General features: G+C 39.7%; 1 protein-coding gene across 1 annotated transcript; it reads left to right on the top strand.

Moving 5' to 3' along the window:
- Positions 1–20,128: 20,128 nt before the first annotated feature.
- LOC118561428 (gastrula zinc finger protein XlCGF57.1-like) lies at positions 20,129–21,653 on the top strand. Its single transcript, XM_036133509.1, has one exon. It carries the CDS (start codon positions 20,265–20,267, stop codon positions 21,558–21,560), a length of 1,296 nt encoding a protein of 431 aa, XP_035989402.1. The 5' UTR covers positions 20,129–20,264; the 3' UTR covers positions 21,561–21,653.
- The last annotated feature ends 1,451 nt before the right edge of the window (positions 21,654–23,104 follow it).

Below are 23,104 nucleotides of genomic sequence, written 5' to 3'. Positions count from 1 at the left end.
ACTGGGGGAGCCAACATACTACGACAGAATTTGCAGTCTACAGTTCATCTCCGGTAAATACAACTTAATTCTGCTCTAGTCATTGTTCTACTTAAATAGCGGCGGGGGGGGGGGGGGGGGGGGGTAGCTATCGCTACACGGGCCGGAGAAGCCGCCCGTGTAGCGATAGCTACCTCCCCTCCGCCGCTGTGTGTAGCAGCAACAGCGGCGGAGGGGAGGTAGCGATCGCTACACGGTCTCCGGCGGCAGAGACAGCGGCGGCTCTCCAGCCCGTGTAGCGATGAGCCGCCGCGGCTGCTGCCTCCGCCGCCGTCTGAAGCAGCACCCGCTTCCTGCTGCTCCAGACAGCGGCGGCTCTCCGGCCCGTGTAGCGATCGCCACCTCCCCTCCGCCCGTTCACGGGCGCTAGTACGTCTGTGTTTACGCTGCAATGTCGCCGACACCTCCACCCATTTTAACAAGACAAAAACACCAAAATAATCCGTAGTGAGTGATGTTTTTTTTAACCTACCGGGCGGGTGTTCCTCTCTGCTTTGTGCTGTTACACAAACATGTCTGAACATCCATCCATCCATTTTCTGACCCGCTTAATCCCTCATGGCGTCGCGGGCGTTGCTGGAGCCTTTTTCCTGATATAAAATAATTGCAGCCGTCCAGTGGTTTCAGGGGCTTTCGTGCTCTCTTGTCCGTATTGGCCTGCCGTGTTTATAAAGCAGCTGTGTCGCAGTACGAAACCCTTGGCCAGCATTTCACAGACTCGCTCCTCCCTTCAGGCTTTTGCTGTGTGGATCTGGCAATCTGATACCATCAACCATCAACTTACTCTTAAAACGATCTTGTGATACGTTATCTAAAGAAGAAAAATACCTGGAGAACTCGTCATTTCGTCAAATGGCGTGCCAACCAATATGGCCGCCACGCAAGGGGTTCTGGGTAACGGAGTCACGTGGTTGCAAGGGGTCTATTATTGGCAGCTCCATAATAAGAAATGTGGCACTAAAGAAACCAGGGACCATAGTTAAATGCCTACCAGGGGCCAGAACGGGCGACATAGAATCCTACCTAAAACTACTGGCTAAGGATAAGCGTAAATACCGCAAAATTGTTATTCACGCTGGCGGTAATGACACCCGGTCACGCCGATCAGAGGTCACCAAAGTTGGTGTTGCTTCGGTTTGTGAGTTTGCTAAAACAATGTCGGACTCCGTAATTTTCTCTGGTCCCCTGCCTGATTTGACCAGTGATGACATGTTTAGCCGCATGTCATCATTCAACCGCTGGTTGTCTAGGTGGTGTCCAGAAAACGACGTGGGCTACATTGATAACTGGAGAACTTTCTGGGGAAAACCTGGTCTGATCCGGAGAGACGGCATCCATCCTACTTTGGATGGTGCAGCTCTTCTTTCTAGGAATCTGGCCGGATTTATTAGTTCTCCTAAATGCTGACAACCCAGGGTCCAGACCAGGAAGCAGAGCCGTAGTTTAACACACCTCTCTGCAGCTTCTGTACTGTTACCCACCCATTATCCTATTGAGACGGTGTCTTTCCCACGGCCAAAACTTAACAGATCAAAAACTGATCTAAAAGGAACAAATCATAAAAACCTAATAAAAATCAATATGGTTCACCTTGAACCTAAAAATAAATAATAAAATGTGGTCTATTAAATATAAGGTCTCTCCCTCCAAAGACTTTATTAGTTAATGAATTGATTTCTGATAATCAGATTGATTTGTTTTGTCTCACAGAAACCTGGCTACAAGAGGACTACGTTAGTATAAATGAGTCAACCCCCTCCAGTTATTCAAATTTCCACATTCCCAGATCTGTGGGGAGAGGAGGAGGAGTGGCAACTATCTTTCAGTCTGATTTATTAATTAGTCCCAGGCCAACTAATAATTACAGTTCTTTTGAACATTTAACCCTCAGTTTCCCTCATCCAAACTGCAAAGCAATAAAACCTCTTCTGTTTGTTGTTTTGTATCGTCCTCCAGGCCCTTACACTCAGTTTTTGGATGAGTTGTCAGATTTCTTATCTGATTTGGTGTTAAATACTGATAAGGTTATTATAGTGGGTGATTTTAACATCCATGTTGACACTGAATGTGATAACCTTAGTGTAGCCTTTAAAACTATCCTAGATTCAATTGGTTTTGCTCAAAATGTGCATAAACCGACGCACTCTCGGCTCCATACTTTAGACCTTGTTCTGACATATGGCATTGATTGTGAAGAATTAACAGTATTTCCTCACAACCCTGTCCTATCTGATCATTTTTTAATAACATTTGAGTTTAATCTAACTGAATTCTCCACCCCCAAAAGAGGGTTCCATTATAGTAGATTTTTATCGGATAATGCTGTATCAAAACTTAAAGAGTCTGTCCCCTTTTTAATATCCTCAGTATTGCAGAAATGCCCTGTAGATGGCAGCATTGCTGTTTCTTCCCATTCACAAATCGATACCTTTGCTAACAATGTGACTTCCTCATTGCGTTCTGCATTAGACAATGTAGCTCCCTTGAAAAAGAAGGTGATTATTCACAGGAAGCTGGCTCCTTGGTTTAATTCAGAGCTGCGTTCCTTGAAGCACAATGTTAGGAAATTGGAGAGAAAATGGCGCTCTACACACCAAGAGGAATCCTACTTAATCTGGAGGGACAGACTATTGTTGTATAACAAGACCCTCCGCAGAGTTAGAGCAGCATATTTTTCATCATTAATTGAAGAGAATAAAAATAATCCTAGATTTCTCTTTAGTACAGTTGCCAAACTTACCCAGAGCCACAGCTCTGTTGATCCATCCATTCCCTTAGCTCTTAGTAGTAATGATTTTATGGGATTCTTCATAAATAAAATTGATGCCATTAAAAATAAAATAATTGGCATCCTCCCAAACATGATTACCTCGTCCTCAGTAAGTGAGGCAGCATTGGAGGAATCTTTAGAATCTGCGCAGTGTTTGAACTGTTTAGAAGCAGTAGAGCTTTCTGAGCTATCTAAAATTTTAGCTTCATCTAAACCTTCTACCTGTATGTTAGACCCAATCCCAACCAAGTTGTTTAAGGACATATTCCCTTTGATCAGTGGCACTATTTTAGATATGATTAATCTATCCTTAGTAAATGGATATGTACCACAGGTTTTGAAAGTAGCTGTTATTAAACCTTTACTTAAGAAACCTTCTCTTGATCAAGATGAGTTAGTAAATTACAGACCTATATCTAATCTTCTTTTCTTATCTAAAATTCTTGAGAAAGTAGTTGCTAATCAACTTTGTGAACATTTACAAAGTAATGACCTACTTGAGGAGTTTCAGTCAGGCTTCAGAGCTCATCATAGCACTGAAACAGCTCTGGTGAAGGTCACTAATGATATTCTCATGGCCTCAGATAATGGACTTGTGTCTATACTTGTCCTGTTAGATCTCAGTGCTGCGTTTGATACAGTTGATCACAATATTCTCCTACAAAGACTTGAACATACTGTAGGGATTAAGGGGAAAGCATTAGGCTGGTTTAAATCTTATCTGTCAGACAGATTCCAATTTGTTCATGTTAATAATAAATCTTCCTCAAACTCTAGGGTCACCTGTGGAGTACCACAGGGTTCAGTCCTTGGACCAATTCTCTTTACTATATATATGCTTCCGATAGGCAAAATTATCAGACAGCATGGGATTAATTTCCACTGTTATGCTGATGATACTCAGCTATATTTATCCATAAATCCTGATGAATCCAATCAATTACTTCGACTGCAGTCATGTCTTGATGACATCAAAAGCTGGATGACTTTAAATTTCCTGCATCTAAATTCTGACAAGACCGAAGTTTTAATCTTTGGGCCAGAGTCCTCAAAAAATAAACTTCTTAACCAATCACTTAATCTGGGTGGCATTAACCTGGCCTCTGGTAATAAAGTAAAAAATCTTGGTGTTATTTTTGACCAAGACATGTCATTTAAATCCCATATTAAACAGGTTTCCAGAGTTTCCTTTTTTCACCTCCGGAATATCGCCAAAATTAGAAACATTCTGTCCAGGAGTGATGCTGAAAAACTAGTCCATGCATTTGTTACTTCAAGGCTGGACTATTGTAATTCTTTACTATCAGGAAGTCCACAAAATGCAGTTCGAAGCCTTCAGCTGATCCAAAATGCTGCAGCAAGAGTTCTGATGAAAATCAACAAGAGGGATCATATGTCTCCAATTTTAGCTTCCCTTCATTGGCTTCCTGTTAAATCAAGAATAGAATTTAAAATTCTTCTTCTAACGTATAAAGCCCTTAATAATCAATCTTCGTCATATATCAGAGCTCTGATTACCCCGTATGTTCCTAACAGAGCACTTCGCTCTCAGACTGCAGGTCTGCTGGTGGTTCCTAGAGTCTCTAAAAGTAGAATGGGAGGCAGATCCTTTAGCTATCAGGCTCCTCTCCTGTGGAACCAACTCCCAGTTTTGGTCTGTGAGCAAGTTAATGGCTCTATGGTCATTTTCGGATGTCCTACAAAAATAACATTTACTTTGATTGTCGCACATCACCAAAAGTCTCAGTTGGAAACAAAAATCCACCTTCCTGAGTCCATCCCTGAAAACAGATGCTGCTTTATTCTTGGAAAATGCATTTTTGGGGCTTTATAGACCCGATGAATGGATCTGAAACAGATCCCAAATGTAATAAAATTAAAACTTAACGTTACACTCAAAAGTAATAAACTCTGGCAGATCTAGAATCTAAAGGGATTTACAATCACCCCAGATTGCTCCCCAGACGCCGTACAGTGGCAGCCCACTGCTCCCCAAGGGGATGGGTTAAGATGCAGAAGTGAATTTCTCCATTGTGAGATCAATAAAGTTCAATTATTAATTATTATTATAAATGTGAGGTTAATAGAGACAGAAGATGGCCGCTTGTATAAAGCTGCACTCTGATTTAAATGGACAGCTAATGGAAAAAAAGACCCCCCCCCCCCCACGATATATTATTTAAGATTTGCATATATCCTTATCGTGTGATAGGTAAATAAAATGCAGTTTATTCTTCCACTATCACATTTTTTCTTTCCTTGGTGAATATTTATTCTGGTATTTTACTCTTATCTGCTACTCTTGGTGTTTCTTTAGGAGGTAACTTTGGATTAGACAGATTCCTTCATTTTTATTCTCATTTTTGCCTCATTGCTAATAATTGTGTGTAACTGTCCATGTGTTTGCAACTGTGACACCAAAATTTCCCCATTGTGGGACACTAGAGGAATACTTTTTCTTACTTTTGTATGCGATCTAAATTATGACAGGATTGGTCCTCCATAACCAACAGCCAGAAGAAAACATGCAACCATCTTTCTAGACAAGATAAACCAAAAAGTGATGATCGGAGGAACTTTGCCATGACGACAGACAAGAAGAACTTGATGCTGAATATTGCTACATGCTAAGCTAGCATTAGCATCCCATGTGCTACATGTTAAGCTAGCATTAGCGCCCTCTTTGCTACATTCTAGCTGATCATGTGCTGCAGGCTTAGCCAGTTTTCTGGGGGAAACCCTGCAACGAGTTGTGATGAAGAGGAGGAATCCATCAGCTGCTGAAAACGGCTCCTAAACTTTAGCTCCATCCACACAGTTAGCATGAAGAAGGAAATCTCCAAACCTGATGGGTGCAGCAGAACTCTGGGCTGGAAAACATCCCCCATCATCGGTGTCTCCTCTGCTGCGTCCTGCCGCTCTTTGAGCTCCTGCTTCCCTCCAGTTTCTCCGCTGTGCCTCCAGCTGCTGGACTTCTTTCCAGACTTCATCACCTGCAGCAGCTGCTGCTCTCTTTCATCTTCAGAATAAGAATCAAGACCAGAAATACTTTAATAATCCCAGGGGGAAATTGTTGTTTCAGTACAATCGTAATAACATAAACTCACCAACACTGCCGCTTCTGGCCTCACAGCAAAACAACAAAGAACCCGGAGGATCAAAGTGCCTGCGCGATGGGAAGAGGGAAGGACTGACGAAACCGGAAACACCCCTCTTCTTCGTGTGGGAGGAGTGAGTGTGAAGGAGAGCAGCGCATGCGCATATCGTGGTTCGACTCTTTCAAACCACTGCTAAGCGGGCGATTAGCACTCCAGTGTATAATATATCTCAGTGTTTCAAACGCAGAACCGCCTGTCACTACCCGATCCGTACCGGTAGCACGATCCGTACCATCAGCTCATCTGCGCACGCGCGAAAGGAATAACTTCCGGGTCGCCAAAAAAATAATGTAATTACGGTACTGAAAATACTTATTTCTATACTTAAATCATTAAAGAATGCTAACTATATTGTATAGAAAACATTTAAGATTTTTCTGGAAGAAATTGATGCTTTTTACATTCTATACGTTGCAATGCCTGACGTCATCATCGGATATGCTCAGAGGTTTGAGAATATATTATTTCGCAACATTTGTCTGTATTGTCTGAATACACTCTATAAGTTATATTATTTGTTCAAACAGGACTGGAAAAAATATTTTCTCCTTAATTATAAAGGTGAATTTTGTCATCTAAATAATCTTGTACTAAAAATTATTAAAACCATATATTAAGAGTTTAGCGCCCGCTGGTGTACAAAACATAAACAAGAGAAGACCCCGTCATTAAAGTATCCGCATTGTTTATTTTTTTACAAAAACCGAACAGGGAATAGAACAAAGAGCAAATAACAAAGACAAGGCATACTTTTTTAAAAATGCATTTTTTAGGTACAAAATACACAAATACATATGCAAATCAAATAAATGATAAAAAAACTGAAGAATATTCGAAATAAAATATGTTTCTATACTCCTAAACGTCTTCATAGCTGGGGGTTTTATTTACTTTAATTAATGGTGTATATATTGTTATTAAAAAAATATACACCATAACAAATATATATATATATATATATATATATATATATATATATATATATATATATATATATATATATATATATATATATATATTTACGTTTTTCTCTATTTATTTTTAAAATATGGAATATTTACGCAAATACAAAGATATATAAAAAGAAACACCTGCCCGAAAAAAGACAAAAGCGAAAAAACCGGATGAAAACAATAGCAGTGAACTACCCTATTATACACTGGAGTGCTAATAGCCGCTGTTAGAACGAGTCGCTTTGAAGCCACCAGCCGCCATATTGGTACTCCCTATTTCTCCCCAGTAACTAGTGAATGTGTGCGCTACAGCATCGAATAAGGGGGCTTAAAACCTTTAAAATGTCAAATGCCATATACTTTTATATTGACTTGGGCAAACTCAAGCACAGTATTAATGGAGACGAGGTGAGCAGAATTAAGAGACTGTTGAGAACAGTAAATGGAGAAAGGTTTGAGAGCTTGTCGGTTCTTCTGGAGTTTCAGGAGTCCGTACTTCCAGAGAAAGTGAAAATAGGATGCATGAGCTTTCCAGTAAGGCCCTACATTCCTCCACCGCTACGCTGTTGCAAATGCCAGAGATATGGACATATAGCAGTAGTCTGCAAAGGGAAGCAGATATGTCCTAAATGCGGAGGTGAGCATAGAGTGGAAGAATGTAAGGAAAATGTGCAGGATAAATGTTGTAACTGTGGTGGCCAACACAGAGCAACATATGTTGGAGTCAGGAAGAGGGCCGTGGAAATACAGCAGGTTAGAACAGTTAACAACATAAGTTATGCAGAAGCAGTGAAGAAAGTACAACGACAAAAAGGAAGGGTGGATTCTGACAATGTTATCCAGGTGTGGAGAACAGAACCAGGTCAAACAGAGAAAACAAATCCAGGACTGTCAGTGGATAAGATTATTTTGTTTATGGCATACGTGATCAACTGTACTGATCAAGTTAAACATAAAACTGAGAAAATTAAAATAATAGTTAAAGGAGCTGAGAAGTTTTTGGGCATAAAAGATATATCCTGGGAGCATATCAAAACAAGACTTGAAGCAGATGGTAGGGCTGGAGGCCCGGGTGATGAGGCAAACTGATTATTGTACAATGGAATGCAAGAAGCTTAATAGCAAATGGTCAGGAGTTTAAAGGATTTATTAGAGATTTAAAAAATAAACCAGATATCATATGTGTTCAAGAAACATGGCTTAAATCAGAGTTAGAGTTTGTTATTAAGGGATATGATAGCATCCGTAGAGATAGGGGGGAAGGTAGTGGAGGAGGATGTATAATATTTATAAAACAACAAATGCAATATAGAGTTTTAGGGAAAGGAAAAGAGTTGGAATATTTAATAATTGAAGTATGGACTAAAGAAGGAAACATCAAAGTTGTTAATTTTTTATAATCCATGTAAAAAATTGTCATTAGAGTTGCTGGAGGAACTGGTGGTACAGTTAGTAGGGAAGGTGATTTGTTGTGGGGATTTTAATGCCCATAGCTCATTATGGGGGAACAGTAATGATGCTAATGGGATGGTGATTGAGGAGGTGATGGATATGACAAATTTAGTGTGTTTAAATGATGAAGGTGGAACAAGATTTAATATTAGAGCAGGTAGAGAAACAGCACTAGATCTCACATTAGTGTCAGACTCATTAGCAGGCATTTGTACATGGGAAGTAGTCAGAGAAACAACAGCAGGAAGTGACCATTATCTTATTGTGACAGTAGTAGGATTGAGTCTAGAGAAATATGAAACAGTAGGGTTGAAAAAATTGTCATTTAGTAGTGCTGACTGGAATCAATTTAGAAATATTAGTCATCAAGGTATTGGGAAAATTGATAGAAATAAAGATGTTGAAAATTTAAATATTTCATTATGTAAAATAGTTCTAGATCCTGTTTGTGGATTTCAGCTCTGCTTCAGGAGAAGCTCTCCCAGCTGAATGTTCCTGACTCCACCTGCAGGTGGATCACAGACTTCCTGTCTGACAGGAAGCAGCAGGTGAAGCTGGGAAAACATGACTCTGACTCCCAGCTCATCAGCACTGGTTCCTCCCAGGGCTGTGTTCTTTCTCCTCTGCTCTTCTCCCTGTACACCAACAGCTGCACCTCCAGTCATCAGTCTGTCAAGCTCCTGAAGTTCCTGACGACACCACTCTCATGGGACTCATCTCTGATGGTGACGAGTCCGCCTACAGGTGGGAGGCTGACCATCTGGTGACCTGGTGCAGGGAGAACAACCTGGAGCTCAACGCTGTAAAAACAGTGGAGATGGTTGTGGACTTCAGGAAGAACTCAGCCCCAGCTACCCCCATCCCCCTCTGTGACTCCACCATGGACACTGTGGAGTCTTTCTGCTTCCTGGGAACTATCATCTCCCAGGACCTAAAGTGGGAGCTGAACATCAACTCCCTCACCAAGAAAGCCCAGCAGAGGATGGACTTCCTGAAGAAGGCAGCTGAAGAAATTCAACCTGCCAAGGACAATGATGGTGCAGTTCTACTCCTCCATCATTGAGTCCATCCTCACCTCCTCCATCACCATCTGGTACGCTGGTGCCACCGCTAAGGACCAGAGCAGACTGCAGCGTGTCATCAGGTCTGCAGAGAAGCTGATTGGCTGCAATCTTCCATCTCTCCAGGACCTGTACGCCTCCAGGACTCTGAGGCGTGCAGGAAGATTGTGGCTGATCCCTTCACCCCAGTCACAGACTATTTCAGTCACTTCCCTCTGGCAGGAGGCTGCGCTCCATCAGGACCACAACCTCACGCCACAACAACAGTTTTTTCCATCTGCTACCAGCCTTATGAACAAGGCCAAGAGCCGCCTGTGACACTGGACAATGTCTCTCTCTCCCGTTCAGGACTTACAAGCTTCTGCGTTACATTAATGCACAGTTTACTGAGTGTATATAGGTTCTGTATATATATCGATTTTATTCAATTTTATTTTATTTTATTTTATTCTTATTTTGTCTGCACCATCAACACCAAGTCAAATCCCTTGTATGTGAAAACCTACTTGGCAATTCAACTTGATTCTGATTCTGAGAAGCTGCAGAGAAGTCAATAAAGAAGAAGGCAGGTGTAAAAGTGTAAAAGTAAGATTGTTCCATGGTGGACAAAGGAAAGAGCGATTAAATCTCCAAATAAAGCTTTTAAATTGTTAAAAGGGAATCATTGTTTTCAGAATCTTATTGAATATAAAAAGTTACAAGCAAATGTAAGGAGAATCATTAAAAGTGCAAAGAAAGAAAACTGGAGGAAGTTTTGTTGTTCAGTAGGGAGGGAGACAGAGATTGGTAAAGTGTGGGGGATGATAAAAAGAATGACCGGGATAAAAAGAAAGTATGGATACCCAGTCTTAGATGATGGACAAATGATAGCGGTACGAGATGAGGAGAAAGCAGAGATGCTGGCTAACAGTTTTGTAACAATTCACGGCTCAAATAATTTTAGTGAAGAAGGAAAAGAGGGAGGGAAAAAGCAGTAAGGGAGAATGAAGAGTTACAACAAGAAGAAAATTATAATGACTTATTAAACAAAGCTTTTACAATGGCAGAACTAAAACGCGCTCTCCAGAAATCCAAGATGTCAGCACCAGGAAACGACCAGATTTGTTATGTAATGATAAATCAACTCCGTGAAAATTCAAAGGATGTATTACTTGAGCTATATAATAAAGTCTGGGAGGATGGGAAACTGCCACAGAGCTGGAAGGGAAGCTGTGGTGGTGCCAAAACACAAACCAGGAAAAGATTGTACAAATCCAGGAAATTATAGACCAATTACTTTAACATCTGACATATGCAACATAATGGAGAAAATTATAAATGAAAGGTTAACATACTATATGGAAAAGAAGGGATATATAGCTAAATACCAAAGTGGTTTTAGGAAAGGAAGAAATACAATGGATCCAGCTGTAAGTTTAGAACATGAAATTAGAAAAGCACAAGTTAACAAAGAAAGTGTCGTGGCTGTCTTCTTTGATAAAGAGAAGGCATATGATAAGATGTGGAGAGAAGGATTGTTAATTAGACTGTGTCAATTAGGTGTCAAAGGGCGAATATATAGGTGGATTAAGGATTTTTTACAAGGGAGATCAATACAAGTTAGAATTACTCAAGAAAATATACTGTAGAGAATGGAACACCTCAAGGGAGCATAGTGAGGCCTTTATTATTCTCTATATTAATTAATGATGTGTTCAGGGAAATAGGGAATGGGATGGGGTTTTCTCTTTTTGCGGACGATGGGGCAATTTGGAAGAAGGGAAGAAATCTGAAATTTATTGTTAAAAATAAAATAGAGGAGTGGTCATATAAATTGGGTTTTAAATTGTCAGGAGATAAGACAAAGACAATGTTTTTTACAAAGAAAAGAATTAGTACAGAGGTAAAACTAAAGCTGTATATTCAAGAATTGGAAAGAGTGAAACATTTAAGCATTTTGGGGTTATGGTTTGATGAGGGAATAACATGGAGTGTACATATCCAGAAAATACAAGACAAATGTAGGAAGGTGTTAAATGTTATGAGATGTTTGGTGGGAAGTAATTGGGGAGCAGAAAAGCGTTGAAGGCAATTTACTGTGGATTAATTAGATCAGTACTGGGTTATGGTTGTGTGGTGTATGGATCTGCATCAAGTTCATCTCTAAAAAAGATTAGCCCCTCTATTTGGAACAAAGAAACCCTTCTGGTTCTGACCAACCCCCCCCCCCCCCCCCCCCCCTCTGGCAATAAACCTTCATGATGTTATGTTTACCAAACCCTGGAGCAGGGAGAGACAGACACCACTCTGCTTTCCTCAGCAACCCCAACTAAGATATATTTTTTATTCTCAACATAAGCTGGACAGTATCGCCGCCGAGAGACAGAGCTTGACGGAGCGGGTCGACGAGGCGGAGGTCCGCATTCATCAAGTGGAGAACTGGGCAAAAGAGGCGACCGAGGCGCTGTGCTCCTGCATCGAACAACAGAGGAAAACACAGCTCAAAGTGTTGATTTAGAATTGGTTACTCAAACACGTTTTACAGCTCTTGTAGAAATAGTAGAAAGAGGGGGGTAGTCACCCTTATTTCTGACTCACTGAATTTTGAACTGATATCTGAGAAGGGAGACAAAGAGGGCAAATTTGTCATTATAAAGGGGAAAATCGATGATGCTGTGGTCACAATTGTCAATATATATTTTCCTCCAGAGAGCGACAGGACCTTCTTAAAAATGCTCTTTGACACCATTATCTCATTTAGCGAAGGAGTTCTTGTTTGTGCTGGAGATCTGAACACAATTCCTAATTATGCTCTAGATACAACAAGTCACAAGAAACAAAAAACTGGCAGGTCAAAAGATCTAAATATCTTGATCAGGGAGTTGGGCCTGTTTGATGTTTGGAGGGGTCTTCACACTAAAGAAAGAGAATTTACTAAGGATCCAGGATCGATCTGTTTCTGATGAATAATATTAATAAATCTAAAGTGAAGGAATGCTTAATTGGAACTTCTGATGTTTCGGACCACAATACTATCTATTTGTCCCTCGGTCTGTCTAAGAGGCCTAAGACGAAACTATGGCGCTTAAATATAGGTATCCTTAATAATGAAACCACTACAAAAGAGATTAGAAAAGAAATAACGGAATGTGTAAAAGACAACAGCAATGGCCAAGTGAATCCCACTTTAGTCTGGGACACGGTCAAGGCAGTAATGAGAGGAAGACTAATTTCTAGAACTGCTTATCTTAAAAGACTGAAAAGGTTAAAATACGATAAACTAGAAAAGACATTGAGGGAATTAGAATTAAAACAGCAAATGACTAACAATGCGGAAGTATCAGAACAAATAACAAAAACTAAAACGAAATGATACTCGAGGAGCTAGAGGAAAAATTACGATTCTCCAAACAAGCATTTTATGAATCAGGCCCAAAAGCTCACGAATCTTAACCAGACAACTTCGTAAACATCAATCGAAGCATTCGATTGATGTAGAGAATTTTGGAAGATTCTCTACCAAAATTAGAAAATCTTCAACTGGTAACTTAACCTATGACATGGATAAAATACATAAGACTTTTGAAAATTATTTTAAAACATTATACTCTCCCCCAGAACCAGTTAACATAAATGATATTGACAATTACTTGGCAGCCTTGGACCTATCTTCGATTGGACTAATCCAAAATGAAGCTTTATCTGCTCCCATTTCCCAGAAAGTATTAGATACAATTATTGGACATTTGAAAAATAACAAGAGCCCAGGTAGTGATGGGTTTCCAAAGGAATGGTACAAGATGTTGAGAAAGGAGCTTTCCCCTGTTCTACTTGAGTCTTTGAACTGGACATTGAGCAGAGCTGAGATTGCCCCATCTTGGAGAGAGGCCATAATATCTGTCCCCCCTAAAGAAGGAAAAAACGTCAAATACTGTGAATCATATCGCCCAATCTCAATTTTGAACGTTGATTATAACATTTTTACGTCAATAATTTCTCGGAGAATGGAACATTACTTGTTAGATATAATACACAAATACCAGACAGGTTTTATCAAAGGCCGACAAACTCATGACAACATAAGACGAACATTACATGTAATAGACCATGCTAAAAAGCAGGGCCTTAGCATTGCATTAGTTAGCCTGGATGCAGAAAAAGCCTTTGACCGGGTCAACTGGGCTTTTTTACATAAGGTGCTTGAGCGTCTGGGCTTTAATAATCAGTTTATTAGTTGTTTGCGGTCACTTTACGATGAACCACGGGCCAGGGTAAAAATTAATGGGCACCTTACTAACAGCTTCCAACTATACAGAGGAACCCGCCAGGGTTGTTGTCTAAGTCCATCGCTTTTCGCAATATTCATTGAACCATTGGCACAGGCCATTAGAGAGGATGATGGAATAAAGGGCATCAGTTTTGCTAATATAGAACACAAAATCGGCCTTTTTACAGATGATGTAATCACATACCTCCAAAATCCAAATATAACTCTCCCCAAACTGTCAGGCTATAGTCTAAACATCAAAAAGACGCGGGTCCTGACCATTAATTATTCCCCTAGTAAATCTATAAGAAAGGCCTATGGTCTTAAATGGGACGCCAAAAAGCTAAAATATCTCAGAGTATTTATTTCTCGAGATTTAAATGAGCTATTTAATTTGAACTTTGGTAGTCTTACGGAAACTATACAAAAAGATTTGGCAGCCTGGGCAAGGTTAATGCTGGGTTTCACAGCTAGATTGGAAATAGTGAGAATGAATCTGCTCCCTCGATTTACCTGCAGGACATACCTTATATACCGGATATACCTTTTCATGTCATTGCCTGTTAGAATATCTAACGCACAGTTTCATGCCTGGGACAGGCTGATCTCAAGATTTATTTGGGCTGGGACCAGACCAAGGATAAAATTTATAACACTTCAAATTAATAGGGAGCAAGGGGGTCTGGCTCTTCCAAATTTGAGGGAATACTATTACGAATCTCAGATTGGTGCTCTTCGGAAATGGAGACTGGATGGAAACAGATTGAACTTAGGCAAGGTGGGGTTCAACCCCCATCAAGGCTGGGAGATAAAATAGTTACAGATAGAAATGGGAATGGTATAGTTGAAAACACATTGTTAATCTGGAAAGAGGTGGTGGACAGGTACAGATTGGCAGATGTCACTGGACTCCTGATGTGGCCCTCCTGTAACTCAAACTTTCGGCCAGGAGAATTGGATCCCTCCTTTTTAAGTCGGAAAGATTGTGGCTTTATGCCAGTTTGTAGATGGTAATACTTTTAAAACATTTGAACAATTGAAAAAGGAGTATAATCTTGAGAACAGAGTCTTATTTAAATACTTTCAGGTGAGACATTTTTACATCACTAAGATAATAAAGAGTGTTCCTCCTGAAGGTAATACTATTGTAAACATTTTCACAAATGCTTACTCTCACCTTCCATCTAAAAGTGTTTCCAAACTGCAGAAATAAAATGGAAATAACACCTTGAATATTAAGGCTAAATGGGAAAGGTAATTAGGAAAAATGATTTCAGAGGATGATTAGCTTTCAATGTGTACGACACAACAGACATCAACCAGTTCTAAGAGGTGGAAAGAATTTGGATTGAAATGCCTAATCAGATACTTCATTACACCTAAAATTAGTAGAGAGAGAGGAAAAGAACAGCAATGCTGGAGACAATGTGGCCATCAGAATGCCGATCACTCTCATATATTTTGGTACTGCCCAAAGTTGGCAACTTACTGGGACGGTATCTGTCAGACTACCAGGATAATCTTGGGGTATGTCATTCCTAAGGACCCCAGAATTTTTCTGCTGGGGCTGTTATCTGAAGAAGTACTTCGAAAAGAAGACGAGTACCTTTTTTAAATTTTATCTCTTGCAGGCAAAAAACCTATTACACGGTCCTGGCTGAAGAAACTTTCTCCCAAGCTGGATCATTGGTGGGAAGTTGTTGAGGAGATCCACTCCATGGAAAAACTGACCTATCTTTTACGCGTAAGAGCACATTCTTTCAATAAACGCTGGTCTAAATGGCTGACATACAAGAATAAAGAAGCATAATCAAGCTTGTCTTGTAATAGTTTATCTTTTATTTTTTATTTATATGTATCAGTGCCCCTAGTTCTGTGTGTGATGTATGTTTCATTGGTATGAAAAACCTTAAATAAAGAGTATAAAAAAACAACAACTCCAACGGCAGCATTACAGGTAGAAATGGGAGAAATGCCTCTTGAGTTGAGAAGAATTCAGTTATCTCTGACCTATAGGATTAATTTACAGGGTCATAGTGAAGATCATTCAGCACAAAGCACTTAAACATCTTGTTGGGAAATGGAGAAGAGGGAGAGAAAAAGCTTTGGGTGGACATTTAAACAAAAAGCAAATGGAGTTAGAATTAACTGATTTAATGTTCAGTCCAACGGTACCACTGCCAGCAGTACCACCTTGGATACTACCTGAAGCTAAAGTAGATCTTACACTATTAGAAAAGAGAAATAAGGTCAGGGGGTTTAGTTTGAATTCAAATACAATACAGGAATATATTAACAGTTACTACAGTTTCATACAGATCTACACAGATGCATCAAAACGTTTAGTTAACAGGATAGGAGTATCTTTTATTGTTCCAGAGTTTCATATTACAGTAAGAAAGAGGACCAGTGATAAAATATCAGTATACAAAGGAGAAATGCTAGCAATTTTGTTTGCAGTGCAATGGGTAGAGGAAATAAGACCTCTGAGAGTGATTATTTGTTCAGATTCATCTTCATCATTAATCAGTTTACAGAGAAGTCACTCAGATAGTAGACCAGATATTTTGATAGAAATCCAACAAACATTATACAGAATTCAAATGATGGGCATTACAGTCATATTTTTGTGGGTACCAGCACATATGGGAGTTAAAGGAAATGAAACGGCAGATAAGGCTGCAAAGGAGGCTACAAAAAGAGAAGACATCGATGTGTCAGTTAAAATTAGTAAGATGGAAATAAAGAGCATTATTAAACAGAAGATGAAGGAAAGGTGGCAAAAGCAATGGGAGGAAGAGAGGAAATGAAGATGGTTTTACATGATTCAGAGGAGAGTGGGAGAAATGAGATGTGCAGGGAGGAACAGAAGAGAAGAAACAATTATATCAACACTTAGATTTGGGCACACAGGATTAAATGGAACATTATTCAAAATAGGTAAATATAACACTGGCAGATGTGAATACTGTAAGCAACAAGAGACAGTCGAACACGTTATGGTTCACTGTAGGAAGTATGAAAGAGAGAGGAGGGAAATGGTTCAAAATCTAAAAAAGGAAAGAATAAAATTTGATTTAATAGAAATACTTAGAAAAAACTCAAGATATAAGTGTTATGTAGTTGTTTTTCATTATCTTAGATTAATAAATGTAATTGAGAGGATTTGAAATCTTATTTTGGTTTTGTCGATACTGTGTTGTTAATTTGATTGTGACTTGTTTTGTTTAGTATAAATAAGTAGTAGTCATTCTGATCCACACTCCATACCAGTTGATGGCGGTAATGCACCAATTTCTTGCGTGCCAACCGCCAAAAAAATCCATAAAGAAGAAGAAGAAGAAGAAGAAGAATATTTCCGGTTTCGTTGATCTTTCCTCTTCCCAGCTTACAGCCACGTTGATCCTCCGGGTTCTTTGTCCTTGTGTTGCTGTGAGGCCAGAATCGGGAGTGTTGGTGAAGCTGGAAGAGAGCAGCAGCTGCTGCAGGTGATGAAGTCTGGAAAGAAGTCCAGCAGCTGGAGGCACAGCGGAGAAACTGGAGGGAAGCAGGAACTCAAAGAGCGGCAGGACGCAGCAGAGGAGACACCGATGATGGGGGATGTTTTCCAGCCCAGAGTTCTGCTGCACCCATCAGGTTTGGAGATTTCCTTCTTCATGCTAACTGTATGGATGGAGCTAAAGTTTAGGAGCCGTTTTCAGCAGCTGATGGATTCCTCCTCTTCATCAGAACTCGTTGCAGGGTTTCCCCCAGAAACCTGGCTAAGCCTGCAGCACGTGACCAGCTAGCATGTAGCAAAGAGGGCGCTAATGCTAGCTTAGCATGTAGCAAAGAGGCGCTAATGCTAGCTTAGCATGTAGCAAAGAGGCGCTAATGCTAGCTTAGCATGTAGCAAAGAGGGCGCTAACGGTAGCTTAGCATGTGGCACATGGGATGCTAATGCTAGCTTAGCATGTAGCAACATTCAGCATCAAGTTATTCCTGTCTGTCTGCCTGGCAAAGTTCCTCCATCATCACTTTTTGGTTTATCTTGTCTAGAAAGATGGTTGCATGTTTTCTTCTGGCTGTTGGTTATGGAGGACCAATCCTGTCATAATTCAGATCACATACAAAAGTAAGAATAAGTATTCCTCTACTGTCCCACAATATGGAAATTTTGGTGTCACAGTTGCAAACACATGGAACGTTACTTTTTTCCACTTAGCTGTCCATTTAAATCACACAGTACAGATTTATATGAGCAGCCATCTTCTGTCTCTCAACCTGTTATTTATCAATCTTTCTCTCTCTATCATGTATCTTTATACACGGTTATATTCTGAAGGCTAGCTGCCATTCTTACTTCCTACTTCTTAATTAAATGTAAATCCCTATAGATTCTAGATCTGCAGAGTTTATATTATTTTTGAGTGTAATGTTATTAAGTTTTAATTTTATTACATTTGGGATCTGTTTCCGATCTATTCATGGGTCTATAAAGCAGCAAAAATGCATTTTCCAAGAATAAAGCAGCATCTGTTTTCAGGGATGGACTCAGGAAGGTGGATTTTTGTTTCCAACAGAGACTTTTGGTGATTAGTGACGATCAAAGTAAATGTTATTTTTGTAGGACATCTGAAAATGACCATAAAGCCGTTAACTTGCTGAGAATGTGCTTTATTGAGCGTTAATCCTTCTAATAATCTAGTTAAAACATATGATCGTCGTCCTCGTATCAGGCAAACATTCTTAGTATATTGAAGTAATCAGGAACCACAACATGAAATAAACAAATGTCCCTTTTCTGTTGTAGCACAACAGAAAGAAACGACAAAGGAGGCCTTCATCCTGTTGTTTCCCTTTGCTCCTGACACATGTGATATAAATTGTGTCTGGGATAATTCCTGCCTATTTCAGTTTTTCTCTTTAATGCATCACCGCATGTTTCCCCATCAAAATTCCACCAACATCTCCACGGCCAGAAGGCGCTCAGTGCTGCCGACTCCATGGAGCCGGCTTGACCGGCGCTGCAGCGGAGGAGAGATCGCGCTGAAGTGACTTGAGTTATATTTGCCCCCTAGTAAATAGGGCAGGTGGTCATTATTGTATAAATATTAAAATATAAAAGTGGTCCAGCACATGCTGGGGCGGAGGGATACCACATCACATGTGGTATCCCTCCGCCCCTCTGCTCAGTGACCATCCCCGCAAATTCTAAATAAAAAATTTTAAATTAAAATATAACTTACCGAAAATCCTCGCTCTCATGTCATGTTGAAAACATTCTTCAAAATGGTCGCTGCATATGACGAGTTTTCTCTCTGGCCAGAAGTTAGATGGCAAATCCGCTCTCTTCAAGTTGGCAATCCAGCAACGAGCCCGGTGGCTCATGAATCGGGAAGTTGAAATAAGCAATGTTTTTTCTACTTTTACCAGTTGTGTTGGAACATCCGATGGCCATGCACGTGGGCATTGTTGCTTCAGCAATAGCTCTTGGGAATGTCAGCAGTGAAGTCCTCTGGAAATCCGAAAAAATTATTGATGATCGCAGCTATGTAGAACGGCTCCTATTGACTTTGCATGGAAAGAGCGGAGAGAAATGCTGTCGCAGCTTCCGCTTTTCCACGCCCCAGGATGTGATGTCAGACGGCCCTTACTGCCCAAATATGGGCAGTAATGTCAGCCCCCATACACAGTGATTTAGACGACAATTTATGTTTTTATTTTCTTATTGATTAAAGATAAGTTCATTAAATAACCACAAACGTATTAGTTTTAGTTATAGCTAATGATACCCTGATTTGTCCTTGTTGACCGGACTTCCCCTTTAAAGCATGGCTGAAAAGGTCAATATTGTGTCATCAGCACTTTAAAGTAAAAAAGGGTAGCTCTACAAAGAACTGAGTTTTTGCAGGGGTTATAACAGTCATGTCATTTTACTGTTCTGCATGTTCTGTCAAAGAATTTAATCTAACTAAATTACCTAAATATGTCTTTATTAAAATGTGCCTCAGTTCAGGCTGAGATCCAAATACTTTCTAATGTGGATAATGTGTTTCAATGTTTCCTGCAGATGTTCAGCAGAAGCTGATTGTTAAAGAAGAAGCTTGTTTAGACCACAGACCTCCTGCTGACCTGCATGACTCAAAGCCCCCCCACATCAAGGAGGAACAGAAGGGAGTCTACATCAGTCTGCCAGGAGAGCAGCTCAATGGGAAGGAGGTAATTAATACCATCAGGTTTCCAGTGGCTCCTCCTCCCATTAAGAGTCTGGAGGATAAACAGTCTCTGCTGCTTTCACAGGTTTATACAGACCAAATTAAAGGCAGAGAGCTTCCAGAAGAGAATGATGGAGAATCCATCAGGATACAAGATCATGGAGATGCTTCTGTTTCTTTAAAGACTGAAGATACTGAGGAGGATGAAGAAGACAGTAATGTAGACCACCCTCTATCTGACCTGAAACACTTGTCAGACTCTGGATATAAAAAATGTTCTGCAGAGAAGAAAAATGTGGAGTCATGTAGGAAAGGCCGCAGAGGAGTGAAGCTTAGCTGCAAAGACTGTGGCAAAATATTTGTTGGAAAACGGTATTTAAACAGACACATGAGAATCCATACAGGAGAAAAGCCTTTTTGTTGTGATTTATGTGGAAAAAGATTTAACGATACATCCTCTTTAAAAAGACATACGAGAATCCATACAGGAGAAAAGCCTTTTTGTTGTGATTTATGTGGAAAAAGATTCAACGATAAATCCTCTTTAAATAGACATATGAGAATCCATACAGGACAGAAGCCTTTCTGTTGTGATCTATGTGGAAAAAGCTTTAGCGATAAAGGACATTTAAACAGACACATGAGATCCCATACAGGACAGAAGCCTTTCTGTTGTGATCTATGTGGAAAAAGCTTTATCTCCAAATTAAATTTAAACATACACATGAGAGTCCATACAGGACAGAAGCCTTTCTCTTGTGATCTATGTGGAAAAAGCTTTAGCATCAAATCAAGTTTAAACAGACACATGAGAATCCATACAGGACAGAAGCCTTTCTCTTGTGATCTATGTGGAAAAAGCTTTAGCGAAAAAGGACATTTAAACAGACACATGAGAACCCATACAGGACAGAAGCCTTTCTGTTGTAATCTATGTGGTAAAAGCTTTATCTCCAAATTAAATTTAAACATACATATGAGAGTCCATACAGGACAGCAGTCTTTCTGTTGTGATCTATGTGGAAAAAGCTTTAACCAAAAATCATATTTCATGACACACATGAGAACCCATACAGGACAGCAGCCTTTCTGTTGCGATCTATGTGGAAAAAGCTTTAGCTCCAAATTAAATTTAAACACACACATGAGAATCCATACTGGACAGCAGTCTTTCTGTTGTGATCTATGTGGAAAAAGCTTTAACCAAAAATCATATTTCATGACACACATGAGAACCCATACAGGACAGCAGCCTTTCTGTTGCGATCTATGTGGAAAAAGCTTTAGCTCCAAATCAAATTTAAACACACACATGAGAATCCATACTGGACAGCAGCCTTTCTGTTGTGATGTATGTGGAAAAAGATTTAGCCAAAAATCTAATTTAAGCACACACATGAGAATCCATACAGGACAGAAGCCTTTCTGTTGTGATCTATGTGGAAAACGATTTAGCCAAAAATATAATTCAAACAAACACCTGACAACTCATACAGGACAGCAGCCATTCTGTTGTGATCTATGTGGAAAACGATTTAGCCAAAAATCAACTTTAAACCAACACATGACAACTCATACAGGACAGAAGCCTTTCTATTGTGATTTATGTGGAAAACGATTTAGCCAAAAATCAACTTTAAACAAACACATGAAAATCCATACAGGACAGGTGCCTTTCTGTTGATTTCTGATGATTAAAACGTAGATAAATAAAAATGTAAACAATGTATAGGGCTGGACGATATAGGAAAAAAAGCTTATCGATTAAAAAAATGCATATTGACATTTTATGATATTGCTAAATGATTTAATTTTAATAAAGAACACAAACACAGAATTCCAATTAAATCTTTATTTAACCAACTTTTTTAACCTTAACAGATTTTTTTAAAGAAAAATAACTTAAGAGACCTGAGTTATGTTATAAATACTGACAAAGAATAAGCTAAAGTGACCAGTAAAATTACCAAAATAAATATACCAAATAAATAAATAAAATAGCCTATTTAGGTGGGAATAGTACACTAGTTACTTTTCAGGTTTCATAATTGAGAGGCTGACGCAGGGCTGAGGTCCGAGGTCGTGGCGTGTAAGGACACAGATAGCAGCTCATTTTGCACTGATTCTTTGCACTAGTTGCACAATTTAGGGAGCGCTGTTAGAGAAAAACTTGTCTCGGAACCTTATATCGCGGATCAAGAGTGGCGAGTAATTGTTGAAGCCAGGTTTTTCAACTGCAGACAACAGCAGCATTTCTGGAGTCGCATGGGGCTGCGGGTGTGAGCGACTGAGCGGCTTACGTGATGAAACAAGTTGGTTGCGTTACCAGACTTTGTTTTTACCGGTTCCTTGCAAGTTTTACAAATCACTGGTTTATTTCTGTTAGGCTGGTGAACTAGTAAAACCCCGTTTTGGGACCGTTTCCTCCGCCGCTCCTTGCTGCGACATATTCCCGTGCTCTGTGTTGTGGTTTCATAGGGCGGCGCTTTGTGATGGCGTGCCTGGGTCCGCGATTACGATTGGTCGAGAGGAAGTAGTGACTGTAGCATCAACTAATATGATAGGCTAAGAGGAAGGAAGGAAAGCTGTTTCTATATCGAAGTTTTATCGACCCTATTTTTTCCTATCGCGCCACACGTCTATCGATCGATATATATTGTTATTGAATTATCGTCCAGCCCTAAGTTTGAATGAAATATAGGAAAAATTAAGCAAAATAAAACAGGAAAAGGGTAACTAAGAGCAATTAATGATTTTATAAACAATTGGACTACAAATTCAAACATGTTTCACTTTAAAGCTTAACTAGAACAATCAAATTCAATCCTAAGCAAATAAGTTTATAATCTTGCTTTAAAAGAACTCAGGGTTTAAAGCACTTTTTACAGTCTTCTGGAAGTTTGTTCCAGTTGGTAGAACATAGGAAGTCAACTTGTTACAACTTGTAAAGCACTCTGGGGTCATCGGACTAGTTAAAGTGCAATACAAGTACAGACCAGTTACCAGATTAGGTTTAAGCTGAAGTCCTTAGTGGTCTGGAGGGTTGATAAGACTTTATTGATCTCACAGTGGAGAAATTCACTTGTCACTGATATGCTGATAACAAGTCTGTGATGTATTTAGGTGCTAAGCCATTCAGGAATTAAGTCAATTTTCTGAGATCCAGGGAGCCAGTAGAAAGAATTTAGTACCAGGTCGATGTTCTCTACTTTCTTAGTCTTAGTGAGG

The sequence above is a fragment of the Fundulus heteroclitus genome, unplaced genomic scaffold (assembly GCF_011125445.2).
Source record: "Fundulus heteroclitus isolate FHET01 unplaced genomic scaffold, MU-UCD_Fhet_4.1 scaffold_63, whole genome shotgun sequence".
NCBI classification, from domain to species: domain Eukaryota; kingdom Metazoa; phylum Chordata; class Actinopteri; order Cyprinodontiformes; family Fundulidae; genus Fundulus; species Fundulus heteroclitus.
The sequence above is the reverse complement of the archived record's forward strand: the minus strand, read 5'-3'. Positions and strand labels throughout refer to the sequence as shown.